General features: G+C 39.6%; 2 protein-coding genes and 1 pseudogene across 3 annotated transcripts; 1 reads left to right on the top strand and 2 right to left on the bottom strand.

Moving 5' to 3' along the window:
• Nucleotides 1–336: 336 nt before the first annotated feature.
• Nucleotides 337–2,268, bottom strand: LOC122014978 (annotated as a pseudogene).
• Nucleotides 2,269–2,461: 193 nt separating this feature from the next.
• Nucleotides 2,462–15,183, top strand: LOC122014976 (pyruvate kinase isozyme A, chloroplastic-like). Of its 2 annotated transcripts, none has more exons than XM_042571557.1 (7): nucleotides 2,462–3,353; nucleotides 9,960–10,044; nucleotides 10,140–10,330; nucleotides 10,568–10,686; nucleotides 11,335–11,578; nucleotides 14,150–14,387; nucleotides 14,685–15,183. In XM_042571557.1, exons 1-7 carry the CDS (start codon nucleotides 2,877–2,879, stop codon nucleotides 15,014–15,016), a joined length of 1,686 nt encoding a protein of 561 aa, XP_042427491.1. In that variant the 5' UTR covers nucleotides 2,462–2,876; the 3' UTR covers nucleotides 15,017–15,183. The 2 variants fall into 2 exon arrangements, with proteins under 2 accessions (XP_042427491.1, XP_042427492.1); XM_042571558.1 differs by having other exon boundaries at nucleotides 2,465–3,353; nucleotides 14,153–14,387.
• Nucleotides 15,184–15,840: 657 nt separating this feature from the next.
• LOC122014977 (amino acid permease 6-like) lies at nucleotides 15,841–18,726 on the bottom strand. Its single transcript, XM_042571559.1, has 7 exons — nucleotides 18,565–18,726; nucleotides 18,235–18,459; nucleotides 18,035–18,128; nucleotides 17,731–17,948; nucleotides 17,428–17,570; nucleotides 17,020–17,247; nucleotides 15,841–16,392 (listed from the first exon to the last, which is right to left on the bottom strand). Exons 1-7 carry the CDS (start codon nucleotides 18,683–18,685, stop codon nucleotides 15,970–15,972), a joined length of 1,452 nt encoding a protein of 483 aa, XP_042427493.1. The 5' UTR covers nucleotides 18,686–18,726; the 3' UTR covers nucleotides 15,841–15,969.
• Between the last annotated feature and the right edge of the window lie 572 nt (nucleotides 18,727–19,298).

The raw sequence follows: 19,298 nt of genomic DNA, 5'->3' as shown, positions 1-19,298 counted from the left end.
TGTTAAAAAATCATTGCTCTCAATATATCAAATTGATATTTGAATGCATGAATATAATTAAGAGAACTAGATGAACACATAAGAATTAATTTCATATAATTTTGAATTTTTTAATCTCGAAATCAGTTAATCAATTGATTTTGATCGAAGCCAGCTGATGAAAAAAACGATTCGACTGATATAAAATATTGATGGGGACTGAAAACAATAACAAAGATAAAATCAATACCATATAATTTCATCATTTTTTAACTTACCAATGTACTTTGGTAATTTTATAAAATTATCTATTGGATTTAGTAAAAGATTGTCAAAGGCATATAGGAATAACAGAGCTATAATAAATATATGACAGCGATGTATAGTAGATATTATAACGAGAGTGGATTCTAAATAACTCTCACACTTCTACGAGAAAGGAACACACAAAAAACGGGGAAGCATACAAAAAACAAAAAAGTTGTGAATGAGACATCTCTCACACAACCAACCCAGCAAATCCGGCGAGCTCAGCTCCCTCCTGAGCTTGTGGCTAAATAGGCGGCAGGCGTCCATGCTAAGGTCGATGGCGGCGGCCAGTGCCACGAAGTCGGCGGCGTCCTCGGTGCAGCCCACGTGCTCCACACCAACCTCGACGGTGGACCGGCCGCCACGTCCCTCGCCTGCCACCGATGAGGACATCACATACCCGCGGTAACTGGAGAAGGGCCATATCGCGTGCCCGAAGTCTCTGCTTCCCCTAGGGCTGCAACCCGGCGAAATCGACCGGCTTAAAGGCGTGCCGGCAGCTGCTGTCAGGTCGATGGTGAACTTTCCGCCCTTGGTGGCGCTCAGGGTGGACTCGGCGAGGTTTATGCCAGCGCCCATGGCGGTATTGGCGAGGAGCTCGAAACGGTAACCTAGGCCGTCGCCGGAGCCACTGCCGCCGCGCTCGCGCCAGGCCTCGAGGCGCCCCCATGGCTTCCAGACGCCGTATCCAGGTCGGAGCACGAGCCATGCGCCCGGGTTTGAGCGACTGACCCTATCAGTGCCGGGGGAGGCAACGAAGGGGGACACCATGGAGGCGAGGGCCACCGGCGAACCGGAAAGGTCATGCACTGTTACCGACCATCCTTTGCGCTACTTCACCGTCCTCGCCTGCTCAGATCCGAACGATGGAAGCCAACTTTTAGAGTTCATTCGCTCCAAATTCATCAGTCTGAACCACAAAAAGACAATTTCCCGTCAACGCAGGAGAAAATACTTCCTCAAATCGAACAAAATCAATATTTTTATCGACAGAAAAAGAATTGCTGCAAAATCTTTACAAATAACTCGATTTCAAGGAGGCGAGAGGTAGAAAACAAATGGTTGCGGAAATATGTACTTCAAACACGTATTGTAGAAGACAGAAGCACCAAAAGCAGAGGGAATAGGTTAAAACCTGGCACTCGATTTGCGGTCGCCAGCACTGCGGCACCAGAATTTGCAACAGAACACAGGCTGCCTCATGTTTCCTTGCACCTGGAACACCTGAGGGCTGCACTCCGGTTCGCCGTCGAACTCAAATACGAACCGTGGATCCGGATTCGCTCTCACCGTGAGATACAACTGCGCAGGCGACGACAATCCCTTCTCCGCCTTCTTCTTGCTCATGTCGACCCACCCGCTGTGGAACACAACGGTCCTGCTCCCTCCGTCCTCTGTAGTACGCTTCAGGTCCAGCGTCACCGTGGCCTCGCCGAGGAGACGGCCGGAGGTGATTCCGCATGTAGTTCCCCTCCGTCATGTATACACAGCGACCCTTAGTTTGGCGCCGCCGGCGGCCACGGTAAAGATCGAAGATTTGTTAGCAATCCGGTTGAGATCGGCCTTGGAGAGGTTGAACCGGGCGGCAAGGGAGGTGGGAAGCGTGGAGGGAGATTCTTCAGGGGAGACGAGCGGAACAGTGCCCGTCTGGCAGTGGAATTTGTCAAGGTGGAGCTTGGCGAAGCAGGGGAAGGAGGAATTGTGAACTTCGGCGCCAGCAGGGCGGGTGGCGACGGGGATCTTGAGGGCGAGATTGGCACTAGGACCCGGACGAAGGGACAGGGGTCCATGGCGACGAATCTCGATAGCTCCGGCCAAATTCTCGAGCACGGCGATTGTGTTGCGGCTTTTGTAGTTGTTGACAGCCTGGCGCTCGAGAACGACGAGGAGGAATCAACACGTGGGAAAGAACGTGCGAGCAGCAGTGGTCCCACTAGCGGTCTTACAGTTAGTTTGTTAGTACCCAACGAAAAGCCCGGCTCCGTTCGTTTACAGCGTAATTGAGATCAAAGATTCACATTTTGGATACTAAATAGAGTTTGTGAAAATGAAAAATGTATTTTTCAAAGCATTATGTCTGTTTTCGAAAAAGTGAGTCTGGTGGGCCACAGCGGGCAGTGCAATTTTTAAAATTGGAAATTAGGAGGACAAAGCTGGCAGTTGGCACTGGGACAGTCGGAGTCCAGCTGTTTGCAGGCGCTCTCAAGCAAGCTTGGAGCGTCAACGTGACATCGAACATTGTCCAGCTGGGACGATGGCAAAAGGCCACCCAGCCGTTATTATTGCGACCTTTTAGATCATGGATGTGCCACCCGCCAACTGGCAACTGCAGAGGGGAGGACCGGAGGAATCAAGTCAAGACGATAGTTGTAGAAATGGCAATGGGCTGGTTGGAGCTGCTTCAGTCGTGACTTATTTCGGTTCTTACGAATAGAAATGCTCGCGCGCGGCCTCGTTCCGTCCGCCTTACTGAAGTCTTATCGATCTCTCCGAACCCAAATGGAAATGGGAGTTCGGAAGACGACTCTATCGCCATCTTCGCCTTCTGAAACCCTATTCAACTCCCATACCCTTCTCCCTCCGCATCCATGGCGGCTGCCGCCTTTGAGTTCTATCCCCACTTCTCGCCGAGGAACCCCGTCGCTCGTTCCAAGTCACGCCGCACTCCCATTCCGTTTCCCGGCCATCGGGCATCTTACGTCGCTGGGCGTTGCACTGACATCCGAGCGAAGTGCGCTTTGCAGACGGGGAGATTCTCCTTCGATGTGGCTTCTGAGATGCAGCTGAAGGCGAGGGGGTTCATGGGGATGAGGAAGACGAAGCTGGTATGCACGATCGGCCCTGCGTGCTGCTCGGAGGAACAGCTGGAGAGGCTTGCCATGGAGGGAATGAACATTGCGAGGCTCAACATGTGCCATAGCACCCGCGAGTGGCACAGGAATGCGATACAAGCAATCAGAAGGCTGAATGAGGAGAAAGGATTCTGCATCTCCGTGATGATTGATACAGCGGGAAGTGACTTTCCGATGCTCAATCATGGAAGCGCTTCCTCCATCAAAACTGAGGTTTTTGTTTTATGATTCATTTCTTTTACAATGCCTAAGTGGCTTTCCCACCTTGATAATGGACGAATCTGATTTAGGAAAAAAATAACAGTATAAATACATCACAATGATGGAAGTTGTAAAACCTAAGCTGCATGACAACATGAAGCATAAACTAAATACGACCAGAACTTGATTAAAGAGACATTGTCCTTATCCAGTAGTCGTCTGAAAGATCCGATCCCTTAGGAAGGAGAATAAACAGAAGCTAAAGGAAGGTCTTCCTAGAGAATTAGGATGACGGCGCCGCAAACCTTCGTTAATGGGGAACTAAGGAAGATGTCTAGATGCCCTAAACCCTTGGGGGCCTCTCTTATATAGGCAATACGATTTGTTATCAGCCCAGAGATAATAACGGATCGTGCTAAAATGTTCTATACATTAAACCCGCATTCAATAATCCGAAACCCAATAAACATAAATTAGAACACTTTAATGGGTTCAAATCGTATTCGCTTATACAAATTATAACTAAGCCCACCTTAAGAGATTAAATTCAACAATATCCTACTTGGGTTATATGTGATGTTTATATGATATACGAATATAATTTTAGTTGATATCAAATTTTATGAGTACAAAATACCTTCAAACAATCAGGTTCATCAACTTCATTTGTACAGGAGTAAAGAGGTCATAGCTACTATATATGCCAACAGTAATCACAATACGAATGTCATTAATGATATAGATCAAGATGCGGATGTATAGTATGAAAATTACATGAAATGTGATCAATACATATCAATTTTCATTTCAACTGGTCCTAAAGTGATCTAAAAGGGACTGATCATATTTGCAAATACTTAATGCTAAACTGCAAAGACAAATCATGATCTAAGCCTTGTGATTCCAAAAGGAATTTATATCGTATTTACAAACACCAAATGCTAACCAACAATAGTAAATCATGATACTTTATTCAGAGAGTCAAACAAACAAATAGAATTCTCATTAATGTTTTGAACTTTAAGTACGTACTATAATTAAAACAATTTTTTTTGTCTTTATTAATATAGGGCAATAAATACAGATTCCCACTATATGAGTTCTTCTTTCATGAGAAGGACTCTCATATCCACAATATGTACATGAAATACCTTAGGCATCAAGCCTTTGATGAGTGGATCAGCCAAACATGGAATCTGTGCTAATGTGCACTATCATGACCTGACGATTCTGAACTCTTTCTTTAACTGCTAGAAACTTGATGTCGATGTGCTTGAACTTTGATGAACTGCGGTTGTTCTTGGCTTACAGTTCTGAGGCTTTATTATCACAGTTGATCCTCAATCGTCTATCAATACTATCAACAATCTTCAATGTTGTGATGAAATTCCGGGGCCAAATACCGTAATTGGATGCTTCATAGCATGCTACCAACTCTGCATCTATAGTAGAAGCGGCTACTAGTATCTGTTTGGCTCTTCCAAGATATAGTCCCTCCAGCAAGCATGAAAATATAGTCTGAAGTGGACTTCTTGGTATTCAAGCATCTAGCAAAATCGGAGTCTAAATATCCAATCATCTCCAGATGATTTGACCTCCGATATGTGAGCATGTGTTATTCAGTTCTTTGCAAATACCACGTCACTCTCTTTATTACTTTCCAATGCAATAATTACTAACATATCTGCTTAACATCCCTACTATAAACGTTATATCTAGTTGTGTACAAACCTGTGTATACATGAGATTTCCCATATTTGACGCATAAGGGAATTATTCTCTCTCTTTTATTTCAAGTTCAAGACGTGGACACTACTGTAGACTAAATTTGTCACCTTTAGACAGATGTGTCACTAGGTGCATAGTTTTGCATATCATACCTTATAAGTACTTTTTCAATATAGGTCTGTTGTGAAAGTCCAAAAATGTTTCTTGAACCATCACGATAAATTTGTATGCCTAAAACAAAGGAAGCTTTACTAAGATCTTTCATTTCAAAAACACTAGATAGAAATGACTTAGTTTTATGCAGCAGACCTTTATTATTGCTTGTAAGCAATATATCATCCACATATAGAACAAGTATAACAAACTTGCTCCCACTGAACTTGATATATATGCACTAATCAACATGATTTTTCTAAATCCAAATGAGATAACCTTTTAATCAAATTTTTAGTATCATTGACATGACACCTGTTTCAAACCATAAATGGACTTCTTTAATCTACATACTAGGTGCTTTGAGTTTAAGGATTCAAAGTTCTCCGATTGCTCTATATATATAGACTCCTCAATGTCTCCATTGAGGAACGCAGTCTTTACGTTCATTTGGTATAACTTTAAATCATAATGAGCTACAAGTGTCATGATTATCTTAAGAGAGTCTTTCGTCGACACAAGTGAGAAAATCTCCTTGTAATCAATGTCTTCTTTTTGAGTGAATCCCTTGGCAATAAGACGAGCCTTATACTTTTCAACATTGCCCCTTAAATTCTCCTTAGTTTTAAATATTCATTTACAACCAATGAGTTTCAAAACATCAGACAATTCGACAAGTCCTAAACGATATTATCTGTCATAGACTTTAAATCTTCTTGCATGACGTTTGATCCGGTGGTAAAAGCCCGGGACCCCCTAACGAGGGGTCAACGCCACGTGGAGGTCAAAAGGCCAGGTGGTCCGTCGAAGAAGGGTGAGCCGACCGGACTCATGAGAAAAGGGCAAGCCGATCGGTCTGCCAGTAAACATCTGATAGTAAAAGGCGCCCCGACAGGGATCGGGGTTCCGACGCTCAATGAAACAGTAAATAATGGCCGAGCGGAAGGCCTAAGAGAAGGCAGGACGTAATGGGCGCGCCGCCCGGCCGGCGCAGGGAATTAGGGCCGTCCGAATGACGCTCTTCGTCTAGCCGGCCGGATGGACGTCCTGGCTGGCGGTGGGTAAATAGGGGCAGGAACATCTGCTGACAGCCGTCAAGTCGTATGGCTAAGCCATACTCCTAGTCTGACAACGGGGTGTCCTGTTGTCCCATCGAAGGCGCGATGGGACTGTTGCAGTATGGCGTCAGGTAAGCTTTCTGACAAACACATACCGAGGTAGGGGCTGCAGACACGTACGCGCCTCGGTGGGTGTGTAGAAGTTCTTTTACCGCTCTATATAAGGAGCCGCAGACTTCGCCGGAGGTACGCGTTCTACAAGCTTTGGAGCTACTTTTTCCACCACTTGCTTACCTGACTTGAGCGTCGGAGGGTCGCCGCCGGGAACCCCTTCCCGGCCCGACTTCTGTGCAGGTTGTCGGAGTTTCGTGAGACTAGCCGGAGATCTACATCAGCAACCCGGAGAGCGCCACGTGCCCAGCGTCCGTTGATTCAGCATTCGGACAGGATCAACGTTAATCCACCTTTCAGGGTTAGAACATTATTTGACCTCTTGGAAAGATGCAAGATCACTTTTCAACTCTATGTCAAAATCATGTTCTTGGAGATAAACATAATTACGAGAAGTTATGTTCTTCGTTCCCTCATGGATCGCCTTGAAGACACTTGTACTTACGGTGGTTGAGGTATGCGCTCCCTAATATGAGGCAATACCTCAATTTCAATAGTAGGCTCCTCCAGTTGCATTGGATATGACATGGAAATATCTTGATTCATTACTCTTGCTCGATGTGCAATATTCATAATGTGCGGTATGAAAATCATACTGCTACTAATTGTACTGGTAGTGATAATAGGAAGATTACTCATGCTTTTCTCAAAAGATACTTCCCTAACCTTATCACTCTCTGTCCCCAATAAATTTGGTGTTTTCCGTTTCCAAGAAGGATCTATTAAAAGGATCATAAAATTTATACCTTATTGATTTCTCAGAGTAACATACAAAATTGCAACTAATTATTTTTGAGTCTAGTTTTTTTTCGTTAGGCATGTAAGGCCCAACCTTAGCTACGTGTAAATGCCTAATGCTAAGTTATCTATCCGTCCATATCTCGAATGAGGTTTTAGTTACTATTTTAGTAGGTACTCGATTGAGTAGGTAAATTATAGTTTTTAGTGTCTCACCCCATAAAGATTTTGGTAGAGAACATACTTCGTACCATATCTTTTAGAGTTCGATTATGACACTTAGCTATACCATTCTGACTAGATATACCAAGCATGATATACTGAGGTACAATCCCACACTCAGCAAGGTAGTTCGCAAAAGGTCATGGACATTATTCACCTAATCCATCATATCAATCGTAATGTTCACCTCTACGTTCGGATAGACAACTTTAATTTTCTTACTTAGTTGATTTTCAACTTCGGCTTTGAAAATTTTGAGTATGTCCAATGATTACGAGTTTTCATGAATAAGGTATAGCTGAATCGAGAGTAATCGTTTCCGAAGCTAATAAAAATATGTGTGTCCATTCTATGATGCCTTAGGGAATGGTCCATAAATGTCCGTATGTATTAACTTCAACACATCACTACATTGATTTACTCCCTTATTCCTTTTGTTAGTTGTCTTTCCCTTAACATACTGAGACATCAAATATCAAAGGAATCGAGAATTCCATGTGACATTAATCTTTCTAGGTGTTGTTCGGATATATGTCCTAAACGTCTATGCCATAATATGGACGAATTCTCGTTAGTCAATTTGCGTTTCGTACTTATACTATGCATAATCACATTGTCGACCATGGAGTTATGGTGTTTAATTGATAAAGTTTATCAACCAAGGAACCATTGCGAACCAACTTTGAATCAAAGAAAATATTGAAGATTATATTTCTAAATAAACAAGAATAACCTGATTTGTCCAAACAAGAAATTAAAATTAAATTCCGTCGAAAAGATAGTACACTAAATGTATTTTCTAAATCTAGAAAGACATTAGTGTTAGTGCAGTTAGCACAAATAGTCGAACTCAGGTTTTGATGAATGACAAATAGTACCCTTTAATAGCATTTTCACGTAAAAGGGATGTGTTAATCAATTAGAAACAAATCCCAATTGATCCTTTAAAGCTTTTAATCGGTTGAAAAAAAATTCTAATCGATTGATAATTGATCTAGTATTAAGGTTGTTAATTGATTGGAAAAATTTCTAATCGATTGATATATTCCAATCGATTTTATCATGATTTTCAATTGATGGTATCAATCGATTAGGCTAATCGATTCCAATTGATTTTTCACAATTTACAGCCGTTAATCGATGGACAAAAAATTGTCAATTGATTGGTAGCATCGAATTGATTGACATGATCGATTAATATTGATCCTGTATTTGATTGTCATGCTAACTGATAGGAGAAGTTCACCAATCGATTGGTGTCAACTGAATCGATTAGGTAATCGATTCATCTCGGTTATATTCACAATTTTAGACTTGGTAATTGATTGGCCGACCAAGCCAATTGATTAAGCCATTGCGATTTCACCTAAAATTAGGTTAAACGTGATCGTTTTTCCCGAAGACAGTAGCGGTCCACCATTGTTCTTCGTGTTCTTCGTGACAATCACGAAAAACTTGGAAAACAAGTCTTTTCTAGGTTTTCATACACAAGATTTTCAGCAATCAAATACTGGCATAGCCCAATCTAGCATGTAAATAAAGATCAACGAAAAACAAACAGTATTGTCATGAAAACATGAAGAAACAGAGCCTGGGCTTTGATACCAATTGATGGAAGTTGTGAAACCTAAGCCGCATGAGCTCTAGAAACCAAATAAGAACTCGACATAAAAAATACAACAGTAGTAAGCATGGATCTTGTTTCAACTGAACACATATCATAACAACATGAAGTATAAACTAAAAACGATAAGAATCTGATTGAAGAGTCATTGTCCTTGTCCTCGTCTGAAAGATCCAATCCCTGAGGAAGAAGAAGAAGCGAAGCGAGAGAAAGGTCTTCCAAGAGAATTAGGGAGACGTCACCGCAAACCTTCTTTAATGGGGAACGAAGGAAGATGTCAAGATGCCCTAAACCCTTAGGGACCTCCCCTTATATAGGCAATCCGATTTGTTATCGGCCCATAGATAATAACGGATTGGGCTAAAGGGTTCTACACATTAAATCCGCATTCAATAACCCGAAACCCAATAAATATAAGTTAGATCACTTTAACGGTTCAGATAGTATTCACTTATATAAAATACAATTAAGCTCACCTTAAGAGATTAAATCCAACGCACGATTCTCTAGCTAGATTATGCCACTTGAGTAGAATTTGAAGATAAGAAGAGGAATGTGGTTCGTAGTTGTTCAAGCCAACATAGGGATCGCTAGCTGTTTCTAATCACCAATTTTTGCTGATTCGGAAGGAAGAAAAGAAAAGGACCGATTTGTAAGTGTAAATTATCTTGCGCTTGAATAGACTTGCCCCATTTTGTGGTGTATTTGACAACGGACATATTGGTTAACCTGGCCAAACAACATAATTTATATGTCTCTGTCTTGCATCTGTTTCTCTCTTTGGACTTTGTGCGAGGATACATGAAGCTTTCCCTTTAATATGCATTCCTCCAATCTTGATTTTATGGCATTGATAGTTTATTTATTTATTTTTTACCATAAAATGCTGGTTTTAAGTTTGGTTCATTATCCTGGGTACTGTAGGATGGATCACTATGGTTATTTACAACTCAGAAACTGGATGGTTCTCCATTCACCATCCAAGTGAGCGCAGAAGGATTTTCAGAAGGTATTTATACTAATTACGAAATCTTTCTGTTCCAATTTGGAGATCCAACTATAGTCAATTTCCTGATGCGCCTCTATATTGTATGTTCATCTCAGGAATATTGGTGGGTGATGAGCTTGTGATAGATGGCGGGATGGCAACCTTTGAAGTTGTTGAGAAAATTGAAAATGATTTACATTGCAGATGCACGAATCCTGGCTTGCTTTTACCTCAAGCTAAATTATCATTTTGGAGGAATGGAAAGCTTGTTACATGGAACACAACTTTGCATGCTTTGAAGGCGAAGGTACATTTTTCTGATGGTTTCCTCTGATTTTTCCCCACGGTTTCTTTTTTGCATGTAATAAAGTTCAACATCAAGTTTCTACAGCTCCTAGCTTTAAAAATTACTAAGAAAGTTTACTTCCTTATTAACCTTGACTTTAGATTTAGCCTGGTTCTAGATTTGTTTCCATTAACTTCACTGTAAAATATTTTACTTGCCTCAAATATTTTCTATCCTTAATAGTCTATCAGCATGCAGGACTGGAAAGATATTGACTTTGGAATTGCTGAAGGAGTTGATTTTATTTCCATTTCATTCGTGAATGACGCAAGTGATATCAAGCATTTGAAGAGTTATCTGTCTTCTAGATCTGTCGAGTGAGTATGCTATAACTCTTGGAAGTGATTTGTTTTTCTTGGTTCATATAAGATATAGTGTTCTTAAACCAGAAATTTCTTGCCATTGGATAATTTATTTTTTTATTTTTCCCTATTAAAGGATCTGAAGTTAATGATCTGAGTTTCCTGCAAGTTACACCAAGTTAATATGAACATTAAAAAATTAACGATAATTTGACCTCCTAAATCAAAATTTATTTAGCTTTATAGATTAGGATTGTGATGAAACTCCTATGTTTTTTTTTGAGGATTTTTCACATGATACTCCTTTTATGAATTCTTGGTATGCTATTTTATTCCAAAAGGATTTCCCTACAGGTTCATCAGCAAAAATTGAATATATTAATATAGAATTTTGGTAGTGGTTCTAAACCTTTGGACGATGGAAATAACATATGTGAGAAGATAAAAATAAATTTCACAATGGTGGCAACGGCTACTATTATCAAATGCTATTATTTTGACAAAAGAAATTATTATGCATGTATTGTTGTAGTCAAACTTTTTTGACGTCAGGTTTGCAGCGATTCACTCATATACCTTCTCTGAAAATTAACTTAATTTAGATTTTTAAAGGAATCTTCAACCATTGTCACATTGTGTACTAAAGCATTCGTAATCTTATAGATTCACAGGCGTCCTAGCAAAAATTGAAAGCCTCAAATCTCTTGAACATCTACAGGATATCATAGAGGCTTCTGATGGGATAATTATAGCACGTGGTGATCTTGGAGTTCAGGTTTCACTTGAAGAAATCCCAGCTATTCAACTGAAAATTACTCAGTTATGTAGGCAATTGAACAAGCCTGTAATAGTGGCTTCTCAGCTACTTGAGTCCATGGTTGAATACCCAATTCCTACAAGAGCTGAGGTATTATTTCTTAGTTTAAAGCATATATTTATCCATCTCCTTAATAAAAAAAATTAACTAACATGTTGCCCCTACAAGATTGGTTCCAACTTAAATTTACCTTCATCATTTCTACCAAAAAATCCATTTTGTTGCTTTTGGTATTCATAAAGTTTACATGTATACTTTATAAAAATGAATATTAATTACTATCAATATAAAGACATCTGTGGTACATGCATACTAAAGGAAGATGATCACTCTCTTCAGCTATTCTCAAGTCATTATGAACTTGTGCACTCGTCACTTAATATTTGTGGCATTGTGTAGCCTAATTTTTCTGCATGATTAATGCAAGGTCTTTAGGTGCTAAAGCAAAGAATACTACCTTGAATAATGGATCCTAAATATTTTTGATAATCATTGGTTAATAGTGTCAATCCTCTGCTCGAGCTTTAATAAGATTGTTAATAATAAGTTGAAGTTTGATTAGAAAATGAACTATTCAATCAAGTTCATCTTGGTTCATTTACAACCCTACTTGTAGGGAGGTTTTGGGTTTCATTTTGTAATTGCCTCCACTTGCTCCTTTCCACATGTTTCTCCCCTTGTCACTATTCTATGCGTTGTAGTTATATATGTGATGATTGTAGGAGTAGGCCACACCAAGGATAGAAAACCACTCACTGTTGCTGAATGAGCAATGAGTGACATTGGATATGAGGTCAGAAACCTTGGCTGCTTGAGCAGTAGAGGCTGAGGGTGCCCAAAGGATTTAATCAGGCACATGCAGTGGAACTTCCTTCTGTGGTAGCCGTTTGAAATCAATTGTGTTGTGAAGGAAGTTTGTGGCCTCAGCTCTCAGATGTTGAACTCAATTGGCGATGATATGATTGGATAGCTACTGTGAGAAAGCAATGTCATTTAGAAGCATTTCATATCATATCACGCATTATTTTTGCCGGAGTTTTAATTGGGAATTATAAGAATAACAAAAAAATAGCATAATTAATTTTTCATCAAATAATTAACAACTATCTCAATTTCATATATATCACTCATTGGACATAGATATGGTTTTTACTATTTCCAACTCTAACCTATTATAAATTATAAATGATGTTATTTATTTGACAATTAGTTATGTAGGGTACTTTTTTGTTTTTGGATATTTTCTCTCTCTAAATTTAAAGTTATAAAGACAAAATTAGATCACATTAATATGTAGATGAGGAAGAACAGTGATGAAAGAACAATACAGTTGGTGATGATTAACTGATGTGAACGGGATTAGAAGTCATAGCAGTTTTCTTCAGCTTGGGAGTGAAAGGGCTAGCTTAGCAATTTAAGTCAGTTCAAATGTATAATATTTTTGGCAAAAAGTTTTTAGAGATATTTTTAACCTTAACTTTGATTTTTAGATGATTTAACTTTTATTAAATTCAATAAATTTAATAAAATGATCCCATTGTAAAATTTTCTTATGTTGTTGATTGCAATGAAATTTTATATATTCAATTATAATAAGTAGAAGGGGAGTCTTGGCTCAACGGTAAAGTTGTTGTCATGTGACCAAAAGATCACGGGTTCAAATCTTGGAAACAACCTCTTGCAAAAAGCAGGGTAAGACTACTTACAATGGATCCTTCCCCGGGACCCCGCATGACGGGAGCTTTGTGCACCGGGCTGCCCAATTATAATAAGTATTTATGATTTATGAAAAAGAATTCTATATCTAATTTATTGTAATTGATTAATTCCATGCAAGATCTTGCTTGTTATCGCCTATTGTATACTAGAATGGATGTCATAAAATATATGAATACATTTTAGTTTCTTTGATTTTAACGTCATTTCTCTTTGTTAATGGTGGTGCTTTGCTGATGCTTCTCCTCTCCTTTTTTTTTTTTTTTTTTGTTTCTTTTGTCGTCGTTGTTGTTGGTTTTTCATTTTCTCTTCACGATCAGTAAATCAAATTGAAAATGAGCCATGATAAAGAATCTTCAGGCCTCAATTCAGGTCTTATCTTGGTTGGTATCACTGGAATTATATTGACATGGGTGGCATAATCTCATTCACCTGTGGCAACATATTATTAGTATGGTTGGCAATAAATAACAATACGATTTGGCTTCGTCAGCATAATATTGGCTCTTAAAACCAAGATTTGGTCACTGTACATTATGTCATGCCTATATGTAAAGGAGTATAGTTACAAGTTCTCCTTGATGAATACAAGACAAATTATGCCTTTTGCTAGTTAATACTTGTGGAATTTTCTTCTAGGGTCCAATGTTTGTGCTCTGCCCAATTGAGTTGATTTATGAGCTAGTTTTCTTATTGTATTTGAAATTTTAGTACCCTTTGCACTTTTCAGATCATTGCTTCTTATTTTTCAGTGTATATCCTGTCAGGACCTCCAGTTTCCCAACACACACTACCCAAAAATGGGAAAATTATTAAAAAAAACTTCTAAATACTTTCTCTATGTCTACCCTTAAATGTTTGTTACCTTGTAATGAAGTTTATAAAAGTTTGAGCTAATTCACTTTTGTTTTTATCTCCTTTGTTGGAATAACTTTGGGTTTTAAGAAGGTAGCAGATGTTTCAGAAGGTGTGAGGCAGTACGCAGACGGTTTAATGTTGTCTGGCGAGTCAGCAATTGGATTATTTGCAGAAAAGGCTCTCTCAGTAATGAAAATAACTAGTGAACAGATGGAGTTGTCAAGTCGTAGGGAATTATGCCAAAGCTTTATCTATCAACCGTTACTTGCTGAATCTTCAGTTGGCAAGATTGCTGAGCAAATTTGCAAATCTGCTGTCGAAATGGGTACATTTCCTTCATAACTTGGTAATTGGTAATTTGACAGTTTGTTCTTGATGAGGAACTTAAGTTCAACAGCTTTCCTGTTGTTAGTCACTATTAACTTATCAATCACCTTCAAAGAGAGTCATGGTTTAAATTGTAGTATTTAGTTTTGTAAAACATGATATTTCACATTTCATCACTATAAAATTTTGATTTTGTTGATATTTTGTATAATCAGGAGATAGTTTTATTCATCTGCTTAGGGATTATTGTGTTCCCGTCTTCTATTTTACCGAATTGGCAACTCCATGTGAACAGCAAACAACCTTGGTGTGGATGCTATTTTTGTATACACAAAGCGTGGACAAATGGCATCACTTCTGTCACGGAACCGTCCAAATCCTCCCATTTTCGCTTTCACAGATGATGCTGGTGCTAGAAAAGCAATGACTCTGTTATGGGGAGTTTTCCCACTTGAGACCTATTTCTCAGATGACATGGAATCTAATTTTGAAGAAATTACTCGTCTTCTGAAGGTTAGAGGTTGCCTAAAATTAGGTGACTTGATTCTGGTGGTGTGTGACTCTGACGTGGGTGGTTTTGATGTATTGCCTTTGTTCCAGTCCATTCAAATTAGGGCAATTGTTTAGGCCGTCGTTTTCTTAGATACAGGATTAAAGATAAGTTGTACCTGGCAGTAATCAACTAGCTAAAATCATTTATTTGGTAGTCGACACTAGCTTAGTATTGCTGCCCGCAGATGTATTGAGTTTGACATTTGAATCAATTATCAGACTTAGTTCTTTATTCTACTTAATAAGCATGCTGCTTGTAAATGGATGAAGATCTATTGAGTTCTGCATCATTTGTAGAGTTATTTTATGAGTAAACTACATGGAGAGATCATAACTAGGTGTGGTTCCATGGCTCCATGGAGATCGAGCAGATAATTGGAAAACAGGTAAATGTCTAGATAAGCAAGTAATATCATGCCTACGTAACACATGCTGTTTTCTGCTATAGTGTCACTGGAATATTAGACTCTCGTTTACATGGGTGTCAAAGTTGATTAGAAGGTGATAGATTTATTATAAGAGTTGTGATACTCATCTAGAATTTTCATCTAGAAAATTCATCTAGATAGACACATAAATGATGGGATCCATCATTTCACTTTTTGTGGGCCCATCATTTATGTGTCTATCTAGATGAATTTTCTAGATGAAAATTCTAGATGAATATCATTTCTCTTATTTATAATAGGATAAGAGATTAATTTTTGATAGACATGCCTTCGAAGAAAAAATCCCTTCCACCCCCTAATGACATGGTTTGTTATAAGTTGATTTATCTCTCAATTCGCATAATCTGAGGACGGACTGTAAGGGCATTTGAAATAAGCATAATTATCTTTTACTACAACTAAAATATTAAACTCAATAGCATAAGTGTCGCTAGCATAATAGTGTCGCTAGGTTGTTAAATTCTCAATAGCATAATAGTTGAGCAGAAACATAATTTTTTTGCCTCCTGCTCTTTCTCAGAAATTGAAGTTTATCCAGTTTAAACATATGCTGAAATTGAACTGGATTTGGCTTGCTTCTCAGGAGCTTTTGAAAGGTTGATAATGTCGAAGGCTATGAATAAGTCCTTGAACAGACCCACAGGCAGCCACCAGTGACACTAGCAAGCAGATGGCGCTCAGGATCTTTAGCCAAATCCATGTTGAAGAGAACTTTGGAATTCTTGCTCGTACTATGTACATCTCCACAGGGAAAAATACAGTCAGCGGCCAGAATGAAAGAGCTCCTATCAGACCCAAGAAATCATTGAAGAAAGGGAAAATCATAGCAACAGCAGCTGTGGCAACGACAAAAAGGGTTCTCCAGATTATCCGAAAGAAACTGAGGGGGCAATCACCCAGCACTGGAACTTTGACAACGTGTTCTGATGTTATGAAGTGGCTATCAGGCCAATGGTTTCTGCTCCAAGTTTCGATGAACTGGTACAGTGGTTGGGCGAAGACCTGCAATTACCGGATAGAAATTGAGATATAAACCTCGAATGATTTTGATGACACCAGCTTGTTATTTGTTGATTGTCAAGCAGGGAGCATTGCGTGTTGTTCGTATTAACTAACAATTAAAAAATACGTGTATAAGCTAAACATCGAATCGAGTATAAGATTTTTGTCCTATCCTTTCGGGGTTACTTCATCCGATGCATATCATGGGTAGCTTGAACCTTGCCAATTACCCTTTAAAACTGTCTTTTTGAATATTAATGGGACCCGACCAGTTTAAGATTGATTGATGTGTAGAAGGACCAGCCAAGACTGCTTGAAAATACCTGCACCGAAAGCAAGCTGATAATTGAATAACTCAGAATATGCAAGTTGGTGGATGTCTCTATCTTTGGGCAAAGATCGAGTAGGTCAAATGAGGACAATGTCTACAATATATTGGTTGTCTTCGTTGGAAGATGTGGCGAATACATATGGCAGCTTTAGTAGTTCAAAAGGTCACAGAGTTTGTCTGGTTAGTATATGGTCTCTAATTATCCTGTAGAATATATTGTCATAAAATTACTGCATACGAAACTATGGGCATGCAGAATCCTTTTTCATCAATTTGAATCTTATGAGGGCATGTACCTGGTAAGCACCGATGAGATGAATGGCAATGCAGACGTTGGCAAGGTCAACAAGCCAAAATGGATCATAGAACCCGAATCCAGTTAAGAAGTTGCCTGGTGCATTATTTCCAAAGGCCGCATAGCCCAGAATTCCACACAACATGTAGAAAATAGTGGTGGTGAAAACTCCTATGGAGGTAGCCTTCTTCATCACCTGGTTCTCCGGAGGGCTCGATTTCAGAGTATCCTGCCACATTAACAAGTGCGCATGCATACTTGATGAATTAGTCAAAGTTGGATTTCAAAGAGCGAGTAAATCTAGGCATGCGTATTCATTCATTCAATTAGTAGATATATTTCAACAATAAATTCTGCTGACTAAACTTTTAACTGCATCCTTGTTCATTTAAACGCATAGTTATGATACCTGGATCTCGATGAGAACATTGGAGTAAGAATAGGCAAAGGCTATGTTTCCGAGAGACTGAAATGTTCTCCACACTTTTTCACTTGCTGAAACGTCCTCGCCTACCGTCACTCCTGTGAGACTGGTCCTCGCATGAGGTCCCTCTGCATAGTCCCAAGTCAACAGATCCGGTGTTAGCTAGCTAGCTAGCTAGAGACAGATGGACGCGCGCATTAATTGAAATTAAAGAGTCGTGGAGACAAATTTAGATCAGTAGGTGCATGCAATGCCCGGCCCATGCATACTGACAACTGGAAACGTAACCTGCTATTTTGGCCACGGAGAGGCCGAGGCCGATGGTGGAGTAAGAGACGGACATGATGGCTGCCACAACGGAGAGCCACCAGAGCTTGTGGAAATTAGGCAACTGGGAGAGCACTATTTCGATGCTCGCGAAGATAATCATGTCCGTCGTCGTCGACCCCTCACATGCCGCCGCATCGTGCCCGTTCTTGTGGAAGCAGTCGGACCTTTTGATCGCCCTTCATTAATTAATTAATCCACCACCGTTCAACGCAAGCATATTTCCAAGTATGATTAATTAATTATTATATTGATGGATCGATACCCCATGCTAATAGCTGTTGTGATAGTGTAGCCAATGGAAACTCCAATCAGATTTGTATACTGTGCCAATCCACAGAACTTACAGTAAACACTCCCTGCAAATTGATCAACACATAATCAAAGTATTCATTCTAGCTAGCTAGCTAGTGCTCTCGATCGAATTGTTATTTCTAGATCTTGTTAGCTAGTAATAATTTATACCTAGATTGGCTCTGACAGCGTCTTTGTAACTGTGGCTTCTCTTCCCCTGAGAGCTCCTGTAGCAGTCTGCAAGCAGGATGGAGCAGAACCAGGTGATGAGAGCGAAGACGAAAAGGACGATGGGTCCGGCGATCCAACCCAACTGTGCCAAGGCCCAGGCCAGCGACAGAACTCCCGACCCGATCACCGCCGTGATGATGTGAGCACTTGCGGTCACCAGTGTCCCTGCAATTCATATGATATCCTTCCATCTCCAGCTCTCATGCATGCATCTGTATGTATATGTATGCTCTAAAGTAAGCGATCAAAATCTGTTGTATATGCTATTACCTGTACGATTGGCACGGCCGTCGTCGTCGTCGTCGATGAACTCGTCACGAGAACGGTCACCCACGGCGATCTCGAAGGACTCCTTTATGGCGGTCGACTTGCCTAGCGCTGCTCCTGCCATGGCAAATTGGCAATGGATATGCCTCTCAACTGTTATTTCTTGTGTTTATGTAGATGTGACCTTTTCATTCACACGGTCACCACCGCATGAGTAATGATGCATCGCATTGATTGCTTTCATTGAGGAGATGAGCCACACGCAAGGCAATTAAATGATTGCGTTAACTATGACATGGAATTATTTTAACTTAAAAATGCCCTACGCTCACTTTTTTTAACCTCTTTTTTCCCTTACCAATTAATTTCTCGTAGAAAATAATTTTGCTGTTTGAATAACTATCTCAGAATTTTTTACATGCATTATTATGGAAAATAAATAATGGAGTAATTAAATTCACATGTAAGATCTTAATTAAAATTTTATGATCATGTTAGTTCCATAATTGACTAGGTGAACACTTTATATAAAATTCTAAATAAATTGGTTTTGAAATAACTTGTTTTATGACATAGGATTACTCAAGGACAGGACAGTTAATCGGAGACATTTATTTTCCGTAGAACGACATAGGATTTGTACCCGAAATCCGATTATTAAACCCGCAAAATAGTTTGTGTGGCATCTTATCGGTTCGGTATTGTTACGACGCACGTAGACCCGATTGGGACCTTTG

This window comes from Zingiber officinale, chromosome 8B (assembly GCF_018446385.1).
Source record: "Zingiber officinale cultivar Zhangliang chromosome 8B, Zo_v1.1, whole genome shotgun sequence".
NCBI classification, from domain to species: domain Eukaryota; kingdom Viridiplantae; phylum Streptophyta; class Magnoliopsida; order Zingiberales; family Zingiberaceae; genus Zingiber; species Zingiber officinale.
Note: the sequence above shows the minus strand (reverse complement) of the source record. Positions and strands in the feature narration are given on the sequence as shown.